Source organism: Pseudopodoces humilis, chromosome 3 (genome assembly GCF_049639895.1).
Source record: "Pseudopodoces humilis isolate 2021_Gansu_Grassland_sample_001 chromosome 3, ASM4963989v1, whole genome shotgun sequence".
NCBI classification, from domain to species: Eukaryota; Metazoa; Chordata; class Aves; order Passeriformes; family Paridae; genus Pseudopodoces; species Pseudopodoces humilis.
Window position 1 is genome coordinate 85,862,392 of NC_142202.1, and position 26,949 is coordinate 85,889,340.

The 26,949-nt window shown below is 37.1% G+C and overlaps 1 protein-coding gene across 7 annotated transcripts in view; it reads right to left on the reverse strand.

Annotated features, from left to right (window-relative positions):
• The window catches only part of ADGRB3 (adhesion G protein-coupled receptor B3), a 443,295-nt gene that overhangs the window by 94,456 nt on the left and 321,890 nt on the right, over positions 1-26,949 (reverse strand). For all 7 annotated transcript variants that reach the window (XM_088053237.1, XM_088053236.1, XM_088053238.1 and 4 more), the window contains 2 exons: positions 3,007-3,133; positions 1,270-1,373 (listed from right to left, as the gene is read on the reverse strand). In XM_088053237.1, the coding sequence (XP_087909363.1) occupies positions 1,270-1,373; positions 3,007-3,133 (231 nt within the window). The remainder of the gene's footprint in view (positions 1-1,269; positions 1,374-3,006; positions 3,134-26,949) is intronic.

Sequence of the window (26,949 nt, forward strand, 5' to 3'; positions counted from 1 at the left end):
CATGGGGAGGGACACATTCCACTGGACCAGGTTGCTCAAAACCCCATCCAAACGTCCTGTGGAATCCAGGAATGGGGCATCCACAACTTCTACAGACAACCTGTTATAGTGCCTCACGACGCTCACAGTAAAGAATTTTTTCCTTGTATCTAATTTAAATAATGGAGTAGACCAGTTCCACTGAGCATGGCAGTATTTCTATCCAAGTGCTAAATATATCAGGGAGTGTAAAAATAACACTATAATTCTTCAGATGGGAATTATATCCTGAAATACTCTCATTCTTAGTTTTGACAGACAAGAACTGATAATTTTTATAGTCTTTTATCATAACTTATGTAACTAGGTATTCTTAATAATTATATATATTTCTAATCCCGAGTCTCTGTGGTACATAAGAGTGATAGAGAAATGAGTGTAAAATTATCAAGCTGCTTCTAAAAGCAAACTTTATTGGTTGATTTTATATTACCCTAGAATTTATTGTTTCATGCCTTTGTTTCTTATTACTTTCATAATAACCTATTTTAATTATTTTTATATTATTAAATTATATTTATTATTTTTTAATTATTGAAAGAAGTTAAATGAGAATCCATGTTCACTTTTTAAAAATATTAATTACTTTGCATGAATTTTCATCTTACTTTTCTGTTTCTTCTGCACTAAGACATTATGTTATTTCTCATTGATTCTCAGATTAATTTACTCTGTAAGTACTTATTGCACTTTTAAATCACTATAATATTTTAATGTTGCAAACTCAGGACAGAAAGAAAATCCATCACACTATTTAAGACTATTTGATCTTGTGGTCTTTATTCAAACTTAAAACTGATGTGAAGAAACTCAAAATCAGTTGACTGAACCTCCTTAAATGTGCCACTTCGACATCATTTTATTTACAATTTTTGTTTAAAAATGTAAATGGGAGAAAAGCATCTAAAGGTATAGGCCAGAAGCCTCACATGAAATATATAATATATAAGAATCCTGCATTTAGCACTATGAACACCCCATCAAAAGAGCAATACCGCTCCCACTGAAGTGGAGAAAGAGAAGAGTGGGCTATACCATCATCAGTAGGCCAAAACAATAAAACTCATCAACCACACCAACAAATGCATCAAAGCGTCTACTAAATTTTCCTCTTTTTTTTTTCCCCTCACTTTCCAAACAATAAATATAGGCTGTAATACTCTCTTTAAACTGCAATTAAAATAAATATAACAATGTATATACATTTAGCTTTCTCAACCTGTTACATACCTCCATAATGCTGCATAGACAACTGCTAGAGTGATCAAGGCCAAGCAGGAAAGACCACTGCCTACTATTAAGGTCACTGAGGGTGTACCAGATGATTCCATGATCTGAAAGTTACAACAGGCAACCATGAAGAAAAAACATCCTCCAGCAATTAAACCAACAAGCCAAATGGAAATAAAAGCAAAAAGAGCAAAATTAAAAGCAGAAAAACAATCACAGATAGTTTCAGTAACATTAGTTATGAAGAAGAAATAAATTCCAAAACTCATCCCTACATAACTCTGAGATCTGCTTAATACATTCCTCAGAGTCCTCTGAGCTTTAAAATGCCTTGTAATACTTTGATACTTTGAAAAATAAACTAGTAATACTACCGTGTAAAGTACTACACGAAAGTATGATGTTTGCACAAGTTTAAATGACTCTCCAGTTAACATCAGTTAAAAGGTATACTTCTCTTCAGAAGTAGCAATATTTAGAATTGTGCATTAAACAAACAGCCTGGTTTCACTCTAATATATTGAAGATCATCCAATAATTTGTTCTATAATTTGATTCATGCTTGTTGCAGAATGACCAAACTTTCTGACTTTTAATAACTTTGACTTCAATCCACTATTCTCACATGCTTAATTTCCTCAGGCCTGTGACTGCCTAGAAGGAATGGGAGGATATCTATGGCAACAGTATCATAAGCCTTCATAAAAAAAGCTACAAATTCAGAATTATTTCATTTTTATCCTGCGCATTAATAAAAAATGAAAATAAATGAATGACCTTGAAAACAAACTAGCTTTCCCTGCTATAAGGGAAACTATTATCCTCAGATATCAGGTCAGCTTTTTTCCTCTGTATATATATGTGCTCATGTTCTGAAACAGACATGCGTTTTTCTAATAAATATGGAAAAAATTTAGATCTAGAAATTTTAAAGGATATCATGCCTGGCTTACCTAAATGCTTTTTAAGCTTCAGGGATGTATTGTAAATTACATTTATCAAGATATCTTTTGTCACCCAAATAGAATACAACACAGATGTACTTTTAGGCCAGGTCTCAGGCAGAAAGTAGTATTTTATTTCAACCACTTTTTTCCCAAATGGATTTACTTTTCTATTAAAAAGACTCTGTATGTTTCCAAAACCAGGAAAATGAAATAATGCTTTTGCAGGATAACTTCACAAATATTTGCTTTTCATCTATTTTTACATTCCACTATATTGGGAGTGTCTGCTCATACACTTAATGTTCTTTCTTTCTCATGAAAACTTGATTATTTTTCTTACATCATATCAACAGACTACATAGAAAATCTGTGCTGAAAATGTCCAATGCAGATCTGCAATCTGTTTAACTACAGTATCTAGGGTTTTCCTACAGAGAGCAATAATAGAGACCTGTACGTTCCCTTAATCGTTCAATACAAAAGTTTTCTACACATTTGCACCACAATTACAAGGCTTTCCCCCCAAAAAAAACCAAAAACGTTAGAGCTCGAGAGCATGCAAATTTCACTAGGATTTAGTTGTATCACAGAATCTGGAATTCATTTATCTGAGACACTGTGACACCAGGATACTAAGATTTGATTACCTGCAATATTAAACAATTCCTCAATGCAGCGTCTGCAATATACCTGAGAGGAAAGCTGGACCAGCTCCCCCCTCCCCCCGCAGTCCCCCCCGCATTCCCTTTCGAATTAAAAGCGGATTTTTCCCCCCCTCTTTGTTACTTACTATTTCTCTAGGTTGCTGAGCCAAAATGGCGAAGGTAGAGAGACGATCACATAAGCATTTCGTATGGGATGCATCGGTAAGCACAGTTTTACATCCCTGGGTGGACCAGGTTCCCAAAGAGTCGTTCCTGCAAAGGAGAGAGAGAGGAGGGGGTGGGGGAAAGGGGGGTAATTATGCCTGACGGCCGGTTCCGTGAGGAGACAATGCAGCGGGACGGCGAGGAGCGCGCCGCGGAGTTCCCGGCCAGCGGCGGGGACTTGTTGTGGGGCAGGGCGGGCGCGGAGCTGTCCGGGCGGCGGTGCTGAGCGTCCGGCCGCTGCTGCGCGGAGGCACGCCAGCCGCGGCAGCAGCCGCCCCCTGCGCTGCCAGCCACCTCCGAGCCTCACCAGAGCACTGCGAAAAACTCATCGGGGGAAGAGGGGGAGGCTTTGTTTCTCTCTCTCTCTTTTTTTTTTTTTTTTTTTTTTTTTTTTTTTTTTTTTTTTCCTTCTCTCTTTTTCCTACCGGCTCTGTTTCTGGCCTTTTGTGAGAAATGTGATGTTCTGTAGTTGCCGTGTCTTTTTTGGTCCCTTTCTTTCTCCACTCCCCACCCCCCCTTTCGTGTGTGGCTAGGTTAAAAGCATGTGGTTCTCAAACGTCTGTCTGGGTTATGCCAGTTGGACCGGGAGATGCCGGATCTTCTGTTCTAACTGCTATTTTTGCTGAGGATCTGGGATTTTTTTGGTTGTTGTTTTTAGCTAGCAGCCTTAGAAATTTCACCCTGGAAACGGCAGCATCAGATGCCTCCAACTCTTGCCTTAGCTCCAGCAGAGGGGTGGATTTCAGTACAGCAGCACACATCACCAAAGAGACACACGAGTTCGCCCTCCAGACATCACTCAGTCAACTCGCCTTTCCCTGGCTCCCTCCCCCTTCTCGGTTCTTTTTCTTGGGGTGGCAGCACCAAGCTAACCCCAAGCCAAAGCAGTCGTTTGGTGGCACCTTTCACCAACCACCCCTAAACAAAACATGATGATTAACACAGCCCCCGAATTCAATTAGACATTCAATATGCTAATGCGAGGTCTGAAACCCACCCCAGCAGAACAATAAAAATGGTATCAACCCACGTTTTCTTTGTGCAAGCAAGGAGAAGGAGAGGGAGAGACAAAAAATCATCTCTCCTGTTTCCTGAGCTGCAGTGGGGAGGGGGAAATATTTTCTACAGGAAAAAGGGTCTGGTTTCAACTAAAGCAAACATATTATCTTTACATGTGTTATATTTAGAGAACAACTGGCTTGCTTTCATCTTTTTTCCCCTCTTTTCATGTCCAAGGAGCAACTGCAGTGACTCTGCTGCCAGCAGCAGCATGTGTGCTGTCAATTCCTGTCCATTTCACCTCAGGTCACTAAATGACTTAAAAAAAAAAAGAAAAATGAAAGTCGAAGAAACAAGGAGAGGGAATAAAAATTTCCAGTCCCTGTGACCACCCTTGTTTCACCTCTTCTGCCTTGACAACATACCTCTGTAAGTGATTCTACATGCCAGGGCCCTCATGCAAAGGCAATTTGTTATCCCAAGCCTGCTCTCAGAGTGCAGTTCACCCCAGGCCACCTCAGCATTTTGTGCCACTAGTTTTTGAACACACCAGATGTAACCCTTACACACTATTGTCTTCGAAACAGAATCCCGTAATAAACAAAACAAACAGTGACTGAGGGAAACAATTGAGAGAAAATCACCAATTCTACAAGCCACTAAAGCAGTTTATTAGCTTTCCCTTGCAAATTGTGTCTTTCAGAGAGCCACAGGCTAAATCAACGTCTTTGAAAAATAGAGTTACATATTTTAAACTCAGAAGCATTATCTTCTGGATAACTTAAACAATTTATTTTATTAGCTTTCTTGTCTCTTATTGTGGCACACAGTTAAGGCCAAATGAAATGCATTTATCTTTGCTTATTAAATATTAAGGATTGATAGCTTAAGAGAAATTGACATATTTAAAAACAAAAGGATGGTATTATTCATCCTGAGAATAGGACTTCATAAATTGAATTCACCCTATGCTGAAAAGCATTGGATGCACAATACATCCAGTTAGCACTAAATCCTTGCAGATAGTGTCCAATGCACAAGAATTAAACAAGTTCTAATTATAAAATCACTGACACCAGTTCCGTTTAAAACAAAGCATCTGTTAAAATTATAATTATGTTTAAAGAACTATAAATCATGCGCAGGCCAGCAGGTTTACACTGGCTCATTCAGTTCTTCAAGTCACTTGCACAAATACAAATTTCCAGTCATTCAGTAACTGAGCCACAAATACAATACATATTTTGCAAAAAATTTTCAGTACTACTGAAAATTTTGTAGAATTTGCACAAGCAGTCTGAAATGAACAAAGCAGTCTAACTGGATTACAGAATAAGACATCATGGCAGGAGCAGAGTCAGTCTAATAGGGACACTTTTTATATTTTATTTTTCATTTTTTTCAGTGATACACTTTAATTTCTTGCTTAACAGCATTATGTTTTTATATGTTGAAGATAAAAATTCATTAAATAAGTTCCTTGTCTCTCTTCTAATCAGTGCAGTTAAAAATAAAAAAAAAAAATCCTAATTTTTAAATATATTTGTAGTCTGTTGAAATTATAGCTAACAGGAGCTACACAGAATTTTACACTAAGTCCATGAAAGAGACTAAGTAATGAGCAGGACCAGAAGAAAAGTGTAACTGCAATTTGTTGCATGAAGCTTATGCCAGCAGAACAGCAAATGCATGATTGTTAATTCCCACAGAGATGCTTGTAATTTTGACTTGTTGACATAAAGTAATGATTTGGTTTTAGGTATAAGTAAATAAAGAATGGAAATACAGAATAAAAAAGGATATATTGCATTTAGTACATCTCAATGCAACACTTTTTATGAAGTACTCCATCTATGATCTCTCCCTCTTGTAATGCAACTCTCCTTGTCTAACCATCTAACCAGAATCTATCTCATACTTAGAAGCTTCATTCCTTTTGGTGTGATTTTCTTTGAGTATGTGCCTAACATTTAGGGTTATCATATGAATATGCAAAAGAGCACCTATTATTCCTGTGGATCTTTCTTGCTATGCAGAAAGCTATAAAGGAGTGACAGGTACTATTAGCAGATGTTCTATTTATATCAAGGGAAATGATTGAATTGAAAATATCTAGCAAATATAGCTGTAGGTTCATGCCCATTATTGGCAAATTTTGTACTCTTCTACTGAGTTACAGATGATTTAATCAACCTGGCAGAACTCCCATGATAGAAGCAAAGGAATTCCCAAGAAGCATAGATTCACCATTGCAGATCTTGTGTCATCCTGCAGTTGAGGCAGTGAAAAAAGCAGGGGAATCAGGGAAATAATGGAGAAAAACTCTAAGTATCATGTAATTTGGGCCTATGGATCTATGCTAATACAGCATATGGACCAAGAACACCCTCAGCTCCAACAGTGGACTGTGGGAATGTCTTTTCAGTACCCTTTCAGGTTTAAGGTGAACTTCCCAGTTCTATGCAAAAAAAGAATGGCCAAATGATATATAGAAAATTATTTTAATAGTGTATTATTTAGAATGAAAAAAATGAGTTTTACTCATATAATGTATTATACAATATAGCATAATTATGCTCACTACTGGAAGAAATGGTATTACTACCTCAGATATCAAAATGGAAATGAAGTTTCTAAGACGGGACCACCTTCATAAAATAAAAAATTTACTCGTGACAGAATTGCCTATCTGACAATTGAGGTCACATTTTATATTCTAGCAACTGTTTCCCTTATTTTGCAGTATTCATCTTGATCTCATTACATGGTTAACCACTTACTATTTTTTTTTTTAAATAATTAATAACATCTTTTACTAATTACATTGACTTGTTTACTTTTACTTCCTGATACATAAAAACCAATTTTTACTTTGTTATCAGACACACTCAATAAAGGACTTCACCTCACACCATACACTGTCTACTTTATTAGTGTATTTTGAATAAATATATTTCAAATGAAAGATTTTAACTTTTTTTATGGAGACTCTGTGAGACAAAGGACACTAACAACATCTAAAAAACCACTTTTTCTCAAACTAGCAACTAGTGATCCAAGTAGTGCCTGGGTTTTGATCATCATAAAGAGTTAACATCTTGCTATATATCTGTGATGGTAGCCTACTCTAGTAATTTCTTTGCTGATTGATAACTGTAGCTAAATCAGGATAAGAAAGCTTCTTGCTATATTACTTAAATAACAGCAAAAAGATGTTATTTAAGTATTTAATTACACCTCTGTAGAAAGCAAACTACACAGAATTTAAGAAATTTTAATATTATTTCTGCTGAGATTATTTTAATTCTTCTTAATTCTTGTGTAGGTATATATCTATATTTTTTTTTTTTTTTTCTGTTCAAATAGATGCTGTTTTTCCTTTAGGACAGAGTTTGGTATTCCAATTCCATTATCAGTAAAGAATGACATATAATGATAAGAAGCACATGGAAAATGCAAACATCATAATGTTTTAGTTAGCAAAAGGCAAGGAAAAAGCTTGTGGCCCTTATGAATAGCAGGTTATAAATATCACTATGCCTGTTCAGATGTGCTAGCTGGCACATTAGTAATGATAAAGTCCTTCCCACACCTGCTTGCTTCTTTACACCTCGACCTAAAATCCCAGGGAAGTCATAGGGAGGGCTCTACTGCAGGAGTCTTCTTTCAGTTATGCATGTTCATACATCTGAGACATGACCAAACTCTTAGCATGCACAATTTCTTCTGTGATCAGTCTTATTCCTATCAGCAGTATATGGCAACATCTGGTTTATCACCACAGTCTTTCCTAAAGTAAAAAAATTAGTAAGATAAAGGAAAAAGAGAATAAAATAGCACAAAGAAAATGTGGATATGAACACACTTTCCTTAATAATGTCACACATAAAATTGTAGTTTTAAAAATATTGTATACCCTGAAATTGTAAATACAATAATTAACATTAGGTCATTATGACTTAGGGCTTTCTTTCCCCTCAGAGAATTTAAAAAAAAAATAAAATAAAAAGCATGAAATTGTGGAAATGAAAAAAAAAAAAAATAAACAAAACCAACTGCCTTAAGACTACATGTCTAAAATACTACAAATGTCCCAAAAAAGATGTCTGTATTTGTCTGGTTTTAGAACGAGCTGAGTGATGAATATTTTGCAATTGGATCTCCAACCAGAATACTATAGGAAGTTCATTTTCCCAAAGACAAAAGACACTTCTCCAATTCAGACATTGAATTATTTAATTGTCATCAAAGACATACTTGTGAATATCTTTTTTGTCAAAGAAAATGGAAATCTTTGACAATTTAATTTTCTTACTGCTCTTTATATTAAAAGTAAATCCTATATAAACATTGTTTTGTAAAAGGAACGTGCATCTGGGCTAAAAACCAAGTTTTATTTTAATATTATTTAAAGTAGAGATATTAAACCCTAAAAAAGTAGGATTTGTAACAGAGTCACTGTAGTTATAAGCATACATTGTTAGATTAACTTTCTAATAATGTACAACTTAAAGTTCCATGGGAAGGATCAAAAATCGGCTTTATCTGTTCAGCTACTATAAATAATGATTCATCAAAAGGACAGTTATGGAAGTGAGGCTGTGGTAATATTTACTACTTCTAGTACTACTAATATATTTATATATATATATATATTATATTATACTATACTATATAGTATAATAGTGATAATTACTAATTTATTTTATTACTTCCTATATTTCCCTGTCCATACAGTTTAGGGCATGATCTAGCACACAGTATCTTTGAACTGTGCTATAATCAATAGTTGTCCTTCTAATAGCATACTGAAAGTGTATCTGTATGTAAAATGATAAGAAATTCTCAATAAATTATATGAAAAAGAAGTATGAAACAAATCCTAGAAGTTTCCTGCCTCCTACTGCATAGTTCCTGAGTAGTGTTCCTCTGTACTACTGCTACTACACAGACTTACCATTATTTGAATTATGAGAATCATTCATGTTTTTGAACAACATTGGATAAACAACAATCCTTCACTTCTACTTCTGTAAGAACAAGCCTAGTGGATTTCATTTGAACAAGACCATTTCCCTCCCTTTCTCAAAATTATAGAGACATGTCTGAAGAAGATGAGTATTGTTGCATCAAAAACTTGGAGGGAAACCAATCACTTTCCATAGCTTTATCTCTGTCTGACTCTGTAGATGTCTCAGAGAGAGCACAATTGAAGTACTGGGCATTCCCCCTCTGTACATGCTGCCAAATAATGTTGGTATCTATTTAGAATTTTTGAGAACTATGTTTTCTTTCCTCATGGACATCCAGAATGACTGGTGCAGACAAGAAGCCCTACTTCCCTTCCAGGTTATCTCATCTCTTCCTATCTTCTCTAGGAAATCTTGTTGAGTTCTTTTATTAAACCCAGACAGACTTACTGTGTCAAACTGACAAACCATACTATTTGTGAATCTGTGTTCATGAAAGTTCTTATTGACCTTGACCAGATTTATAGTGTTGAACTGGTAAACCCCACAACTGATGAATCTGGAATTGAGAATGATACCCATAGTACCGGTGCATCTGACATCTCATTGAATGTAGACTTACAGCACTGAATTGGTTATAATCAGAAATTAAGCCTAGCTGCACTCTGCCCCTTTGATCTCTGAAGACCAGCTGGAAAGCAAAAGGGTTTATTTTCTGCCCAATTTCTATACTCTTAATCAAATACACTCCTTACAAAAATCAGTAAAATCTTTAATGTTCCTTTGTTTAGACTATAAATATGTATGTATCTTTATGGTGAACTAAGGAAAAATTGTCATATACTGCTTTCCAATTGATCAACCTACAAAATCTTTCATACTGTACTATTATTCACATGGACTCCTAGCAAAAAGAAACCTTGTAAATTGTCTATGGCCAGAGGCTGGGAAAGGTTAGGGGTTCAGAAGTTTATCCTGGAAATTAAAAATGTCAAAGCCTGGTATCTACTTTTAATTTTTCTTCCAAAAGACAAGCAAAAAAAGCACAGTATACTTAGTTCAAGTTTCAAAGTCAGCATGACCAGCAGGGAGAGGAATAGGTGTGAAACAGAACTGAGGGGAAGAGACCGGGTTTCCATCAATTTTACTGTTACAATATCCTATGCTATCCTACATTATATGGGCAGACAAAACTAAAATATTACACGTCCAACGACCCCAAAGCATGCTTTGGATCAAGCTCCAGAGATACTGACCTTAAAGAATGGCAGACGCAAAACTGTTAAATGGTCAGACACTGAAATGATGTTCATTGCTGTGGTGATTCATGTGAGAGCTGAGCTCTCCTTTGGTGCTAGATGTTTACACACTACCTTTCAAAATCTCGAGTTAGGTTCACCTCACATATGGACAGTGGAGAGTTGCCCTTTTATCTCACAGCATAGTTCTGAGAAGATGTGAATTCAATTTCATGCTGTTTTTGAGGGGTGTTGAATAGATAAAGATTTGCAGCAGATGATCTAATCCCAAACCACATCATATTCTGGGATCACTCCTTCTTGTAGAAGTAGAATTATGCGTTGGGCCAGAAGGTAAAGCAAAGCATGGACTTTGTAGCCATAGTGGAAGGAGACACGGTTTGGCATCTGCATTCCAGGTCCTTCCCCATTCAATGTTCCTTACTCTGCAGATCGAGCATTCAAACTTCAGTATTACATGTTCTCTGAAGATCCTCAGGTTTCATATTTGTTTCTTCATATCTTAGCTGTATGACTAAGAACCCTCATAGTTGTCAGCATCTCCTCCCCCTGTATCTTGTGATACCACCTGCTGCTCTTACACAATCCTACTGTGTATCCTACAACAGTTACCCATGGGTTCTCTGAAGAACTGCTGTGGGCTATGGCAATTGGAGACAAATTATTGTCTTAGTGTACAGTTTTAAAGAAAGTAATAAAGACCTTTTTCTGCCTCCTTACACTTTGAAAACAAACTTAAGCCAGATTGAGATGAAACAACCAACAAATCAAAAAATAGGACACAGTTACAAATGTTTGTAAGAAAAAAAAAAGAAATAAAATAAAACTGACATTTGTTCTACTGACATGGAGATTATGTCTCCCCTTCTATCCAGCTGTTAGTCTGTAAGATTTCTTAAGAATTCAGTTTACAAAGAGCTCTATTTTCTCTATATGTTAGGCCTCAGGTTATGTCCTTTTTTTTGTGTAAGACACTTGCATTTTATAACCAATCCTTTTTTTGTAACTCCTTCCCAGAAGCCTAAACAGATCTAATCTGTTTTTCTCCAAATGCATTGATTTCTTTCTTATTTGGGAGATTATCTGACCACCCCTTTTAATTAAAACAAGTATTCTTTTTCTTCCTTGGAGATTTCTCTTTTTTTAGATCAGATGTTATCTTTTGTACCTGACTGGCCAATTAACAACTGCTTCAATAAGAGTAAGCCTTATCTCCCTGTTCTCTCTTTGGTGAGTCAGCATGCATCCTGACTGAATCTGCACCAAATCTTTTACTGGTTACCAGGCTGCACATTAAAAACACATTTGATACAAATACCTCAGTAGGAAAAAGGCACATAGCTTGCTCAAGGGCTACTGGCTCTTGACTGAGATCAGACACATAGTAATAAGCCAGTTTGAGGTAACAAGGGGCTGTAGGGACTGATGGTTTACATCTTCAGTTAGGTATTTTCTCTTCAGTGAAAACCTTAACTACAGAATGTAAAACAGAGTAGTCTTTCCCTTTCAGATAATGAGTAGTTATAATAGGAAAGAATAGGATTACTGGTGAATAGAGGGAATTAGAGTAGCCTTCTTACTCCAAAATGCCCTGCAGCCTAAAGGTTTCATTCTTACAGCACAGAGATTCATTCCTTGCAAAAAGGTTCTGAATCGTGCAATGATGAGACCCCCACCTTGGGTCTCTCCCATCTTGGGTGAGATTTGTAACTATTGAACTATCAGATAAAGAAACTACAGTATAGGGATTCATACTTTTGCTGTCCATGTTTTATGCATCAGCCAATTCACTGTTAAATGAAGGCCGCATCAACTCTGTCAGAGAGATGACCTGCTTAAGTACCTTGAGAGAGGTGATGCTAAGGTTCTTCTGAGCATGCTAGAAGAAAGACTTGGTGGCCAAAACAGCTTAACATAAAATTCAAAAGAGCCTCTGGATTTAAGATTCTCCAAAGTTATACAATGGCTGGAGAGGAGGTCTGCCAAAGCCCATTAAGGATTGAGTGGTGATCTGCCTATCTCATATAATAACTGAAACTTAATTAAAATGGGGCAATACAACAAATCTGAGCAAGCAGTTGAGATGCACTGACTTTGTACATGCCCAGATATGAGCAAATGTAATGCAACACAGCTAAACACAAAGCTTTTTTATAGTTTTTATGATCTTGTTAAAAAACAAAACTAAACAATCCAGATGTTTCTAAGCTGGTAGATGTAAGATGTATATTGAAAACTCTGTTAGCTGTAAAGCTAACTTCTATATTGCTATAATGTAATGCAGCTCTTTTGTCTTAACAATTTTCACTTTTATTTTAAGATGTGGGAAAATCACTTGTTAGAGTCAAAGTCAAGTACAGATTTAGGAAATGGAGGTTTTCTTGTTAAAAGAAAAAGGAAATGCAAGAGACACCTCCTTAGTGCATTTTTTAGCCTCTTCTAGGTTAGTCTTAGCAGCGAGGTTCTTGTCTTTCAGTCAGGTTTATTACCTTGGGACTTATTAATGTGTCTACTCAGCTTCCAAACTCCAATCAGTTTGAATGCAGCCTCTTTGGACTCCAGCTGTGTGACGTACTGCTCATCTGAATCTTCCTGTGTGTTTGTATTTACCAACTAACTGCCAGAAAGATAAATTACAGCTAACCAATTTGTTTTTAATACCTCTTCACACCCGTGTATTGGTAGTGTTGCCCAAAAAAAAAGCCAGCTGATGATGATAATCTCTGGAGATAACACCTAAATTATTTCTCTCAGGTTTTGGCTAGGAGTGCATGGAAGGATACATGCATCACAATGCACAAAACATGAAAGAAAACACTGGGGAAAGAGTGATGGTCTGCACTGTATCATGTCTGAACAGTGAACTTTATGTACTAGGGATTGTGACCACTCAGCAGTAAAAGTGCATGTGTTGCAGAGGAGGCCACTGGGGTCCTCAAGGCCCACAAGTGAATTCTGTGGACATGCTTCAAATTTAATCTGCACATGTACAATATGTTCGATGCATTCACAATGGAACAGATAATTTGCATTTGTAATAACATTATATCTGGAAACAGTATATCAGAAAAATTTACTGCACTGAAGAGTACAGGATTTAAGTTCTCTTACTTCTCTGGTAAATCCATTTCAGCTAGTCACATGCCAGATAGAATGTTTAGACAAATGTGACTGCTGGCATTAAAAACTGAATAAATTGTTTAAGTGATTGGACAAGTGCTTTTTTTCCCACAGTCTAAAAAAAGGGGATGGAGGAGGTGTTGGGGAGTATGTGCCTTAAGTAGGTGCCAAAAAAGTGCCTGTCTGAACAAATGAGTAAAGATTACTAGCCTATCCACTTTCATCTGCTCATAAATTTTTTGTTTGTGTGTGTCTTCCTGAAGGGAAACAGCACCAATACTCTACAAGTACAAGAGTTGTAACAATGGGGTTATCTTCTGTCCACTGATGAAGTTGGTATAGTCTTCAGCTTTCAGATTTGGTAGAAAAGGACTGAAAAAAGTGTCCTACAGTAATCAGTGTTAGTACACTATGATTTATGTAGCTTTCATGAGAAAGCCTTGAAACAGAGACAGACAGTGTCATACTGAATCTCAACGTAAGGCAGAGATCAGCCCTAGGACTGAAGGTGAAAACCAAAATATGAAGGTAAATTACTTCTAGATTCAAAAGAAACACAACCAAATACAGTGCTATACTTCCTTCTATCTCCACACAGAGGTAGAGATGCTCTGAGCACTTTTGATGTTTGTAACACTGTATCATTTAGGATATTGAAAATATATGTATCTAAAACATATACAGTAAAATTATTCAGTTAATGTTGCAGCTTTTTGCTCTCGTTGGCATGAAAGGCATATCTCATGATATCTGTCTGTCTGCGGTGTGTCACATAGATGTGGCATCCTTTCGCTGAAAACTCCAAATCAGAAATGCCTTTCCCTTCAGTCAGACATAGTACTGCAAATAGAAACTGCTACAGAGCCTTCTTATGTTTTGAAGTAATTTACATTCTGTTATGTTCTCACGCTACTTGAGGTTTTAAAAGTGCTATAAATAAAGAATACAATTAATTTGGATTACACTACTTGATCTGAATTACACACAGACTACACAGTACATGAAACTTATTAGCTAGAATATATCTCCTAGAAATTACATAATGAGAGCTGTTGCAATTATTGTCTGTGCATGTATAGTATTGAGGGAATGTCATGAATCCACCTCATGTCAGTTGCATGCTTTATATTGATTGGGCCTGTCAGCTTCAATGGAATATCCTCAGTATAACTCACATCAGAACCTGGCACTATATTTTGATCTCTCAGACAGCTAAATGATATCTAAAATTACATATAAGCAAACATCTCTCTATTGACTATGCACTGGAGAAAACTCATGCGTGTATTTTAATTCAAAGATGCTGGAGCATGTCAAGTGCATGATGTGTTCTTCAGTTATATTAGTTTTCGGCAGGGGTTTGGAAATAGCAAAACAGAAAATATGACTATGCCGCTCTAAAAAAGTCTGCAGTATGCCCACATTTTGAATGCAGTACGCAGTTCTGATCTCTTCCTAACTAACAGATCTAGTGGAACTAGAGGGATCTCTGGAGAACATGGGACAGCTTCCATAAGGTAAGTCCCTCCAGTCTGGGTAAGAGGTGGTTGAGGGAGCTCTGATAATGTTTGTAAGAGTGCCATGGTAAAAGTGAACAAGAAATGATTGTTATTCCTTGTAATATATGATCTAAAGTCATTAAATGAAGTTATTAGGTTGTATATTTAAAATAAACAATAGGAGGCACATTTTTTTTTTCTCACAGGGCATAGTTAAATGATGGAAATTGTCACCACAGGAGGTTATAAATGACAGAAGATTATGTGAAGTGAAAGAGTGATTAGATAAACTCACAGACAAAAAATCTTTTAAGGCTACAGCACACAAAGATAAAAAATCTGACTGCACTTCCCAAACCAGTTGGAATTTAGGATACCAGGGGAATAGCTGTTAAATAAGTACCTTGCTATTAAGTTCTCTTCTAGGCATTTGTTAACAGGCTCTATAGCAGGCAGGATGCTGGTGCTAGACTGATCTTTTGCCTATTCAGCCTAGCTTATGATTAAATTATTATTCCTGTTTTAAAGGATTTGCTTTCAACTGGATTGCATTTCAGTTTGCTGCTTGCTTCACATTGCATGTAAGTTGTTGAGGTGAGCATCTCCACTGCTGGTACAAATGGCAGTGGTGCTCTCCAGCACAGTGCACAATGGGGTTTCCCAAACCAGGGAAATATCATGGGAGCTAAGAGAGCTGCCAGGAGCCCGCAGCTTGTGTGGCAGTGGCTGACAATACCTGGGCAGGGCCAGAAGCAACAGTGACCAAGCCTCACCCTCCCTCTCCCCTAAAAGAATTGTTCAGGGAGCATTACCAGTCAGGGCATGGCATGGCAGTTGGTGCAGGATATGCAGGAAGGGCACAGAAGCCCTGAAAGCTCAACCTGGAAGCAGTGTCATCCACCTGGCAGAAAGCTACAGCCTCTCAAGCTCTGCACCCAGCATGACTGATGCAGCTGCCCACGGTGCTCCAGGGGGAACATGCTGACACTCAGGAGTTGGCTGCAGGGTGTGCTCTGCAGGAGGGAGGAGTGAGCACCCCTTGGGAGGTGCACCCAGGTAGGGGAACTCCTTTGATTACCAACAGAGCGTGAAAGAGAGAGAGAGACACCGCTGGAATTTCATTCCACTTTCTCTGTGACAGGCCTGACAAGGTAGACAGGATGCACAATATGGAGGACTCCCTGTCCACTTTCACTCTGGCTGAACACAGTTACTTAAGAGACAGGGAGCAATGGCAACAAGTTCCTGCCTAGAACAGCAGACACATTTTCTCTGTGACTTTTCAGGTGCCTTGGCCTAATAGTGTGAGGCTTTGCAAGTAGAACTGAACAACAGAAAGGACGTGCTTGGAAGTGTCACCAAAGTCCTGAAGGGAAAAGCAGTCCAGGAAAACCAGACGTTCCTCAAGAAGGAAATCTTCGCAATGCAGGAGCAGGCCATTACCGTACGCCAAAAGACAAACTGGAGGAAAAGACTGCTCTGTTTGAATAGAGAACTTTGGCTGGAACTCAGGGTATAAAAGAGAGTGTATCACCTTTGAAAGAAGGGACAGGCAACTCAGGAAGACTACAAGGATGCCATGAGGTTATATAAGGAGAAAAGAATTTAATCTGGCTACTGTTGTAAAAGACAACTAAAAAACACATCAGCAACAGACAGAATCAACTAAAGGGTGTTGAGGGAACTAGTGAAAGTGTTCACCTATATACTTATAATTATTTACCAGCATTCCTGGCTAACCATGGTGGTGTCAACTGACTGGGAGATGGAAAATGTGACTTCTAGCTACAAGGTGGACCAGAAAGAGGGTACAGAGAACTATAGGCCTGTTAGTGTGGCCCTGGGGAAGGTCACAGAGCAGATCACCCTGAGGGCCATCACACAGCAGGTACAGGGCAATCAGGGGATGAGGCCCAGACAGCACAGGTTTAGGAAAGTCAGGCCCCGCCTAACCAACCTGATTGTTTGCAACCAGGTGACCCACCTAGGATAAGGGAAAGGCTACAGCTGTAGTTTTCCTGGACATTAGTAAAGCCTTTGACACTGTCTCCCACAGGATTGTCTTGAAGAAATTAACTACTTATGGCTTGAATGGATGGATTGTTCACTACATAAAAACTGGATGGCTGGGCCCAGAGAGTCAAATCCCATTTGCAGATGGTCACTAGTGGAGTTTCTCTGTTCTCAGTATTTTGGGCTGGTCCTGTTTAAAGTCATTAATGTTCTGGATGAGGGAATTGAACTCAATTAGTTCACAGTTTGGGTGGGAGTGTGGATCTGCTGGAGGGTGGGAAGGCTATACAGAGAGATCTTGACAGACTGAATTGATGGGATGAGAATGACAGAATGAGGTTCAATAAGGCAAAGTTCCAAATCCTGCACTTCAGTTTCAACAACCCCATGCAGCGCTACAAGCCTGGGGTAGAGTGGCTGGAAAGCTGTTCAGCAGAAAGGGACCTTGACAGCAGCTGAACATGAACCAGCAGAGTGCCCAGATGGCCAAGAAGGCCAATGGCATCGTGGCCTGTGTCAGCAATAGTGTGGTCAGCAGGGCCAGAGAAGTGATTGTCCCTCTTTGCTTGGCACTGGTGAGGCCAGACCTCAAATCCTGTGTCCAGTTCTGGGTCCCTCACTACCAGAAGAACACTGAGGTGATGGAGTGAGTCCAGAGAAGGGCAGTGGAGCTGGCGAAGAGTGGAGCACAAGCCCTGTGAGGAGTGGCTGAGGAAGCTGCAGTTGCTTAGCCTGGAAAAAGGAGTACTCTCCACAACTCCCTGAAAGGAGGGTGCAGTGAAGTTAATTTCTTTTCCCAAGTAACAAGTGACTGGACAAGAGGAAATGGCATGAAGTTGCACCAGGAGAGGTTCAGATTTGACATTAGGAAATATCAGACTAGTCAAGCAATGCAATAGGATGCCCAATGAAGTGATGGACTCACTCTTCCTGATGTTATTTGAAAGATTTGTAGATGTACCATTTAGGGACATGCTATAGTGGTGGACTTGGTGGTGATGGTCTGATAATTGAATTTGATGATTTCTTTTTTTATTTTTTGAATTTGATGATGGTCTTTTCCAACCGTACTAATTCTATATACATACATTACTATTCTATACAATCTTACTATAATTCTGTAGCCATATTAAACCCAAAACATAGTGCTGAGACAGCAGTATCTTAGCTGGGTTTCAATATGAAGTTGAGGTGCTATGACATCCTAAACTTACAAATTTAATTTCTTGGCACCACATAAGTGGACATTGAACAGAATTTAATATTTATTGCTTTGAATTAATGTTTTATCTCATATGAGAAAGAGTATCTAATGTCCTTAAATTTATAGTGTAGACTTGGGATTTTACAAGTACACTCACATCCTGAAATGTATTATAGTATTCCATTGAGATACGTATTTGTGTATATATATACAATAGATGCTGCAGTAGAGATATTTGTTATTTTATCTCATCTGATTTCAATATACTGCATAAGGTCTACTTTTAGATTTACACTATTGATAGCTTCACACTTTTTATTCTGTGCACGAGCTTAACTATTAAACACTTATAAAAATATTTGCTGCTTTTCTTCACAGCATTGCCTCTTTCTCTATAAAATTAAACCTCCTGACCCTTAGAATAGTCAAGTTTTAATCCCAAGCCAGTAACATCTACTCTGTATTTAAAAATGTCACTGCTTTTAAGTCCAATACTTACTAGTCCTGCAGGGTTAGAGGCAATAACTTGTAAAGGAAAAATCCTCAGCTTTTCAATTGGACTCACAGACCTTGCTTCTAACCCTGCAGGCCTGTCAGCTATCAAACTTTGAAGTCATGACATTTTAAAGAAAATGTACAGAGGAGTTATTTTATAGGAACAGAAAACCATTTTTAACTTACCTCAGAAAATTTTTATTGCTCTTTCTTGCCCTATGCGTTTAATGAGTAAGATATCTAGTTTTACAGGGAGGTGCATATGAAAATAGCACTAGTAAATGTTTTAAAGAATAACTCATTCTAAAGGTCATATGATAAAAACTCATGCAAATATGTTAGCACTTTTGGAAAAATGGAGGAATGAAGCACTCATGGTCAGAAATACAGAAACAATGACCTCAGCTGTAACTTTTCTTGTGTTTTAATGTCTAATATCTTTTTATCTTTCAGGCCATCTAACATTAAAACTAATTAAAATGATTGCAACATTAGCTGAATTAAACCATCCTTCATTTTCAATGATATCTTAATTAATACTAATATATAGTACAATGCAAACTGTAATTTCCTGCAGATTCCTGTAAAAGAATTATAAGAATATTAGTACTAGTACTTCTTGACAAGATTCTTTAAAAATTATGCTTCAGAAAAATATTAATTCAATCACTTTAAAATGTCAAATATTTGGCAGCTCCATTTCTCTCAGTTTCCCAAATTTCCAGTTTTTAACTCAGCTGACTATAAATAAACCCAAAAGTAATAGATTTTAAACAGAATTAATTCCACTTCTACTGAACTTACTGTCTTCAAAGGCCAGGCTGTTTTTCATTTCATCAATTTTAACTGTGGAATAACTTTCAGTGAGTAAAATTTAGTTTTTTTAGTGTAGGAAATGGAATTCAAAAATGCCATAATCCATTGCTTCTCTGAGACCATGGATCAGCACAATATTTTAACATGTCTATAACTTCATATACCAGTGAGTTTAGCAGATTTGTTCATATAGTCAAAGGTATTAATACGCTTAAGTTTCACGTGAAATCACAGCTATTTCCATCTTGGAATCACAAAATATCAATGAATTAAAATTCAAAAGTAAGGATCAGTGGTCACATATTCTAGATGGCAAAATACTTTGCTGCTGTACTTGATAATCATTCTTGAATTTTAATCCTGATGACCTTTAAAAAATGTAAATTCAAATAAATTATCTTTATAGTATCACCATAATTTCTATTAATAATATAAATTATTATTAACGATTAAACCCAGAGTGTAGTAAATAACGTAAACAGATTTATGTTAATTTAATAGCTTTTTGCAACGATTTGCAGAAGTAGCAATCAATTCCAACTTGATTGTATATAATAGTGAAAATCACAGAAACATGCCTCTATCAAAACATGTTAAAGGCCCCTCTGTACATTCAATGTAAGTCATGTACCTTATCAGCCCCTCCTCTCCAATTTCTAAAAGAAAAATGACTGATAATACATTCTAACCTTGTCATTTTCATGATCTAGAACTATTTGCCTTGATGTTTCTCAAATGCTTCAGCTCCTAGGAGAAGTCACTTGAAGTCCAGAGTATCTATACAAGATTGTTAATATGACTTGTGCTGAACATCCAGGAAAAGAAACCCCACCTTATTTATTTGCTGACAATATCAATAGGCAATTAAATATTTGCTAGTAGTTGCAAAAAATGTTTCTTTGTTAAGCAAAGTTCATGCTAACATTGCCCCACTTAATTCCCAGTCATTACTGTTCAATGTCATTGGGAAATGTACATCTACTGGGAGAAATGCTGGTACAAGTCCTGGCAGACTTCAGTAGATGGCAAGAGAGATCTTGCTTCTCTATTTTCTACCTGGATACTGTAGTTCTTCCATGAGTGAAATCATGTGAAACTCACGTAAAGTTTCATTGCTGACATGAAACATAACATGGTTTGAGTAGAGAGAGTTCCATGAAAGTACCTATTAGAAAAATTAATGCTTACATCTGAGGAAAAAATATTGATGCAGCTGCCCTTGTGCTACTTATAGTGTTAAGTGAGAACTGTGGCATGAAAGAGAGGAGTTATTGATAGAGTACAGCTAGAGATACAAGGATGGCAACGCAGAAGTCCATGGTCCAAGAAAGACCATGGCCGGGAGCAGCTATGAGGAAAAGAAATACTCTACTATTTGAGATGGGTGTCAGGAAGAAGCAAAGCTTATTGCATAATGCCTCTGTGCATATTCTGTCCAAGAAATTCTTTTATGTCTGTACATAGCAGATGGTACTTTAATTAAAAGTTCCGTAAACTTTCCTAAAACATCTTTGTGATTTCTGTGTTCAGCATGTTTATGTACCTCCCCCAGCAAATTAACAGGTTTTCAAATATCTTATCCTCATTTAACAGTGATATATGTGAACTTCTGCTTCATGATGAGGGACAAATCCAGCACTACCTTCATGATGTTAATATAAGTTTTGCTCAAGCCTGTAGTAAATGTGGTGTATATGAAAGGTGATGGCAAATCAAAAAAAGCGAGGAATAGGGTAAGAACATGAGAGAAAATGGTCTTGGGTATGAGGAATAAATATTTAAGAGTTTCTGACAAATTAATACCAATTAAATTATTGATTAATACCAATTTATGCTTGTGAGAGCATTAGAATTAGAAAAAATAGCAAAATTATGTGAATAGGATTTTCTCTCAAATAATGGAAAACAGGTGTGTTTGTAAGTACAATATTTTCCTCAAAACACTTAATTTCTGATTTAAAAGTCAATTGATGTAATCTTTTAATCAACTTCGTAAAAATTACTTTAGAGATAAATGTAAACACTGAAAAACAAGCTGCAAAATTGGATTTCATGAATGCTTTAAAAATATTCTGCCATTAAATCTCATTTTTCTCTTGAAATTCAATTGTCTACATAGTATTTTTGTTCCTTTGAATTAAGAAGGGAAGCCTTGATATACAGAACACATCACATATAACTGAGAATCAGAGCATTCACACAGTTGTCTATGCAATGTTACACATGAAGATAGTCCCATTTTTACATATAAGTCCATGAAGAATCTTGTTCTAATGCAACCATGTATACAATGAAACAGTGTTTTTGAAAGCTGAAATGCAAATGACAGCAGTAACCTGATTGTTAGCTAATTCTGTGGATTGCTTCACAGAATTTAAATAAGACTTTATCTGAGTATGTTCTAGTGTAGTCAGCACAGTCTGCTTCTTTATCTGTACTCATGTTTAGAGATTTCCTGTGAAACTGCTGCCAGAATGTGGAAAGGTCACACTAAGGTTAGGCCTTTCTGGATATGTTGTTTCTGTGTCCTTGAGGCAACATATCAAACACAGACATAAATACATGTACTGTAAGCACTGCTTTCTGTGACAAATAAGTCATCATATTAATGAAGGGAAGAGGCCTCCAGCTACTGTAAGACTCCTACACTTCTCATTTTACCAGCTTTGGGTCATTTTACAAATGCACACCATGCATTATACACAGAGAACTAGAATAATGGTTTTAACTGTTCATTTTTTCCTTTGGGTAAATGAAAGGAGGTTGCTCCATAAAAGGAAAGACAGTATATAAAAATACCAAAGCTTTATTTTGGAAAAGAAAATTCTTCACTAACTCCCAAGGGAATTGTGTGGAAAGCTCACACACAGGCAAACAGAATGTGTGTATATTTATGACTCCAGCTATGAAGTTACAGCAACATACGGTATTTCATTTTGAATTCACTATCAACCACAATTGCTTCTCTTTCTAGCTAATCTTTCATCTCTGCAGTTCCTCTTTGGAATCTCATTAGATTAATAGGTCACTAAAGCATTGTTTGATCATATTTCTCAACCACTTTTCTTCAGCTTATGAGTCAACTCTGCAACATATGAAAGCCACATCATTTGTGCACTCATTTCCTCTAACATATTTTAAAAAATTTAGAGCTAAGAAAAAATCTATTTCTTCCCACCTTCTCTTCTGTGTCACAAGGTAGTAGGTATTTTAATTCAAGACTAACATGAAAAATAGCAAATGACACAGATTACAAATTCATCTGACTGATAGATGTGCAAAATCCAACATCCAAAAGATAGGATGGTTGGAGGATATGCAGAAGAAATTAACCCTTGAAAGGCAAGCAACAGCAGCATGAACTGGATTACTGGAATCTTATAATGCCCAAGTAGACCTAGGACAATACCTGGCATTTGGCTATATATTGTTGACAAACTTTGTAATCTAATGTTTGGACTTACTATCTTCTATTCTGCTTAGTGTCCCACGAAATGTGAGACATGAAATATTCCTGTTCCTTTGCAAGTCCAATGAAAATAGAAATACATATGTGTCCAGAGAATATTTTGATAGTTTAATCCTCTACTGAAACCAAGCATCATGGCAATGTCCAATTTAACACACAATGCTTGATGAAAAGGCAAAACAATTGGAGAGAGCATGGAAGTGAGCATCAAAGAGCAAAGATACAGAAAACATAACCTATTAGAAAAACTGTAACAACTGGCATAATCAATTGAGAAAAAAGAAAACCTGAGAGGAAATATGACAACAGTTTTCTGATGTATAGGAGGTTGCCAGGAAGAGAAAATACTGTCCTGCTCTTTTCTACCAGAAACTGAAAAAATGTGCTTAGACTGAAGTAGGAGTTCCTAAGCAAAACTTCTCAGCTGTAGACACAATGAAGCCTTGATCATACTGCCTTGAGGAGCTGTGGAATTGCCATCATCTCAAGTTTTTAAGCCTACAGAGCAGCCTACTGGGAATGGGTCAGAGGCAAAGTAAAGTGATTTCTTGAGTAACCTCCTTCAATATGTGCTACAAGCAAGTGATTTCTTCTAAAGGGAGCTGCACTCCTCAAAGTGCTGAAGTGTTTTCCACTACCAATGACTGTAATAGGACTGTGCTGTAGCTGGTACATTTGAGCACAAACTTGGGAACTGGACAAGGTAAAACTTGGCAGTTTATCCTCATGGCTTAGAAAGCTGTATGACTTTTTTTTCTTTTTTTAATTGTTGTATGCTTGTCTCAGGATTTGCACAGATGTGACCTATTAGATTTCAGAACTGAGCAGAGCTGTTTTACAAATGCAAATGTGAGATCCAAAACCAGCTGAAGTAAGCAGAAGAGTTTCAGCTGGCTTTGATGCTTTGGAGCAGGTCTGTAGTGTGTGTGTTCAAGGTCGTATATGGGCTTCTGTGTGTGTGTGTGCTGGGCAGAGAAGGAAGGAAACATTTGTACAGCCTCTTACCCTGACTTTGAAGTGTTTGCTTTGTATAATTTACTCAGGGGTGTATTTAAACTGCCTAATTTAGGAATTGAAATTACTGTGGCATTCTGGCTCAGAAGAGAAAAAGTGAAACAGCCTAATCTCTGGGGTGGACAGACTCCCCATTTGCCAGTTAAGAGACTTAATCTCTATGCTTGTACAAAACACTTACTATAATCTGAATACATACTTTACAATCAAATTGAACATGTTTTTAAGCATTTGGCTTATCTTAAGTGTCTGAACAGTGCTTCCACAGGAATATATTATGGAACATAAACCAGAGTATCATGACTCACAAAAAAGGGAAGTAAAGATTAAACATTTAAAAGGTCATATTTCATTTTTAGATGATGCAGAAACTATTTTATACGTTCATAACAATCAATTGGAAACAGTTGAATTTTCTCAGTAATTTGTGAAGCTAATTAGTTGACACACTGAGAAATCCAAGCTATAAAGCATACCATAGTCAAATCAATGATAATAAGAAATATTTTTTCAGTGTTTTATTGTTCTATATAAGAATACAATAATATTGCAGAAAATTGATTTTCTGTAGAAAAGTTCCCTTGTTAAGCATTGTATCCATCACATTAAAAAACAATGAAATTTGTAAAAGGGACTAATATCAAACAGTATTAGCAAAGTTGTTTCTGCCACAGAGTTAAACTCAGTGTGTGAAACTGAATCATGAAGTAGGTCAGTGATCAAATGCCTAATTTTCTTACACAATGACCTCCTGCGAGGTACAATGTTCTCTGTGAAGTTATTTAGTTATTTATATGCCAAGCCATATCACCTCCAGGAAGGTAGATAAGGCTCTATATTGCACATTTTATAATTCTGAAAAAAAAAATATTTTTTGTTTCTAAATCACTGACCTCTGCACTTTAATAAATTTGTATTTTCTTAACAAGTGTCAGAGCCCTATTTTTGCCAACAGGCTTTGTTTATTCTGATGAATTTATAACTGTCTTTTTCTACAAACCTCCTCTGTTACTTCTTTCCCCCCTACCACTTCCCAGAGGATTGGCTTCCTGTGCTCAAGGACACTTCTGTTCTGCCAGAACTGCGTGTCTTTTTGACTGCTGCAAAAACACCTATGCCATAAGACAAAAGGTTTGAAAAGCTAGAACCTCCAAATACACACTTCACCTATTGTCTCAGGGGTTGTGCTGAAGCCCAGGCCCCTGCCCTTGGTTCATGTCTGTGCTGTGTGTTGCTATGCTGTGCTTGGCCTTGCACCATGCCAGTCCTGACCTTGCCTTGCTGATCTGACTTCCCAGCTTGACCTCTGACCTGTCACATCACTGCACACTGTCTGGTGATCAGTGGGCTATGCTTGAACCTGCACCTTTCATCAGTGGTTCTGCTGTCAGCCCCACCTTCCCTTGTGGACCTACCCACTCCTGATCTCTTGGAGAACAATGTGCTGCACCATAATCCAGGTACATGTAGACAAGGAACACATATAATAAGAGTAAGAATTTTTTCTCACTCCTTGTCTTAATCTGTTAAGCAATAAAAAAAAGTTTCAGCATCTTTCTGAAGAGGCTGGGATCCTTATTAACCAGCTTTATGGAAAACTGCATTATCCAGTAAAATGGGAAAATGTTATGCAAATTAATACAATACATTGAACAGGGAAGGACCTTGAGAAGTCTTTTCCTATGCTATTGCAAGAATGGATTATGAAAGTCCATTAATTAATTATACTAATCACAGTTGTTGTTTTTTTTGCCTATATCACAGGAAACATTCAAGTTCTGTTTGATTCCTTCACACTTCCTTTGAAATCACGGCCAGACAGCAAGATAGGGTGCTGTCAGTTGAGACTGATAAAACATCCTTACAAATTTGTATACTAACAGCACAATGATAATTTCCCAATGCATCCTATTCTATAAGCTGACCCTGGTGTAACTGAAAAAGTTTTATTTTTACTAGTAAGATTTTTTTTCTTCATTTAAGAAGAATTTTCTCTATCATTCATATTTTACACTTCTATCCTGAACTCTGGTTTAAGGCAGGTCCATAAACACAGGGCCCTGTTATGATCCTATACACAATGAATCCCACAGATTCAGCATCTTAAAAAAGAACTGCTTTCTTAATGGAGGTGAGATAAGCATCAGGAAATTTCTCTTTTCTCCCTTCTAAAACATGGTGGGATGCAGTGTCTAGGCATCTGTGGCTTTGCCTATTGAGAATGGTTGGAGAGTGCTTAGAACCCTGAGTCTGCTGTGGCACATCTAAAGCGTTTTGGTTGGGATGGTCCTGGATGATTCAGGACTACTGGGTAGGCACTGTGTATTTATGTTGTGTTGATCTCCTCAGCACAGGAGGAAAACCAGGCACAGAAAGTCATAGTTTTGGTGTGTTGATTGATGTGGCCCTTAATATTTGCACAGCCATTAGCACAAGGGAGTTAAAAAAAAAAAAAGTTTTTAAACATCTATGTATATTATGAAGGGAAGTGAAATTTCTCAGATTTTTGCTCTGTGAGGGGATTGAGTTACCTGTATCTCACCCTCCAGCATGCTGAGCCTTACAGCACCAGGCTGCAAGTAGAGCCCTAGGCACATTTCAGACTGAAATGAACTGCAGGCAAAACACAAGAATTATGGAACCAGTAAGTAAAGTAGATTATGACTGTCTGTAGAAACGCAGGTATACCACATTCTTGCAATGTGAAACAGTCTTTTACTGCAGTGTGCTATGTCAGGGCTATGTCAGAATTGCTGATGCAGAAGATACCCAGAATTTGAACATGATACAAACCAGAATTTCCCCCTCATTCTGTTTTATTGGAAATATTTTTTTCTACAGAAACAGATTTTATGTTATTTGATCCCTCTACCCCTATAAAAGCTATTATTTTTTCCCAGAATGATTCAACTTCAACAGTAAAAGTTGTGGTTGAAACTCTTTGAGAAGGAAGCTCCAGGCATTCAGAAGGAAAATAAGGATAGAATTATACCTTCAAAAGCAAAT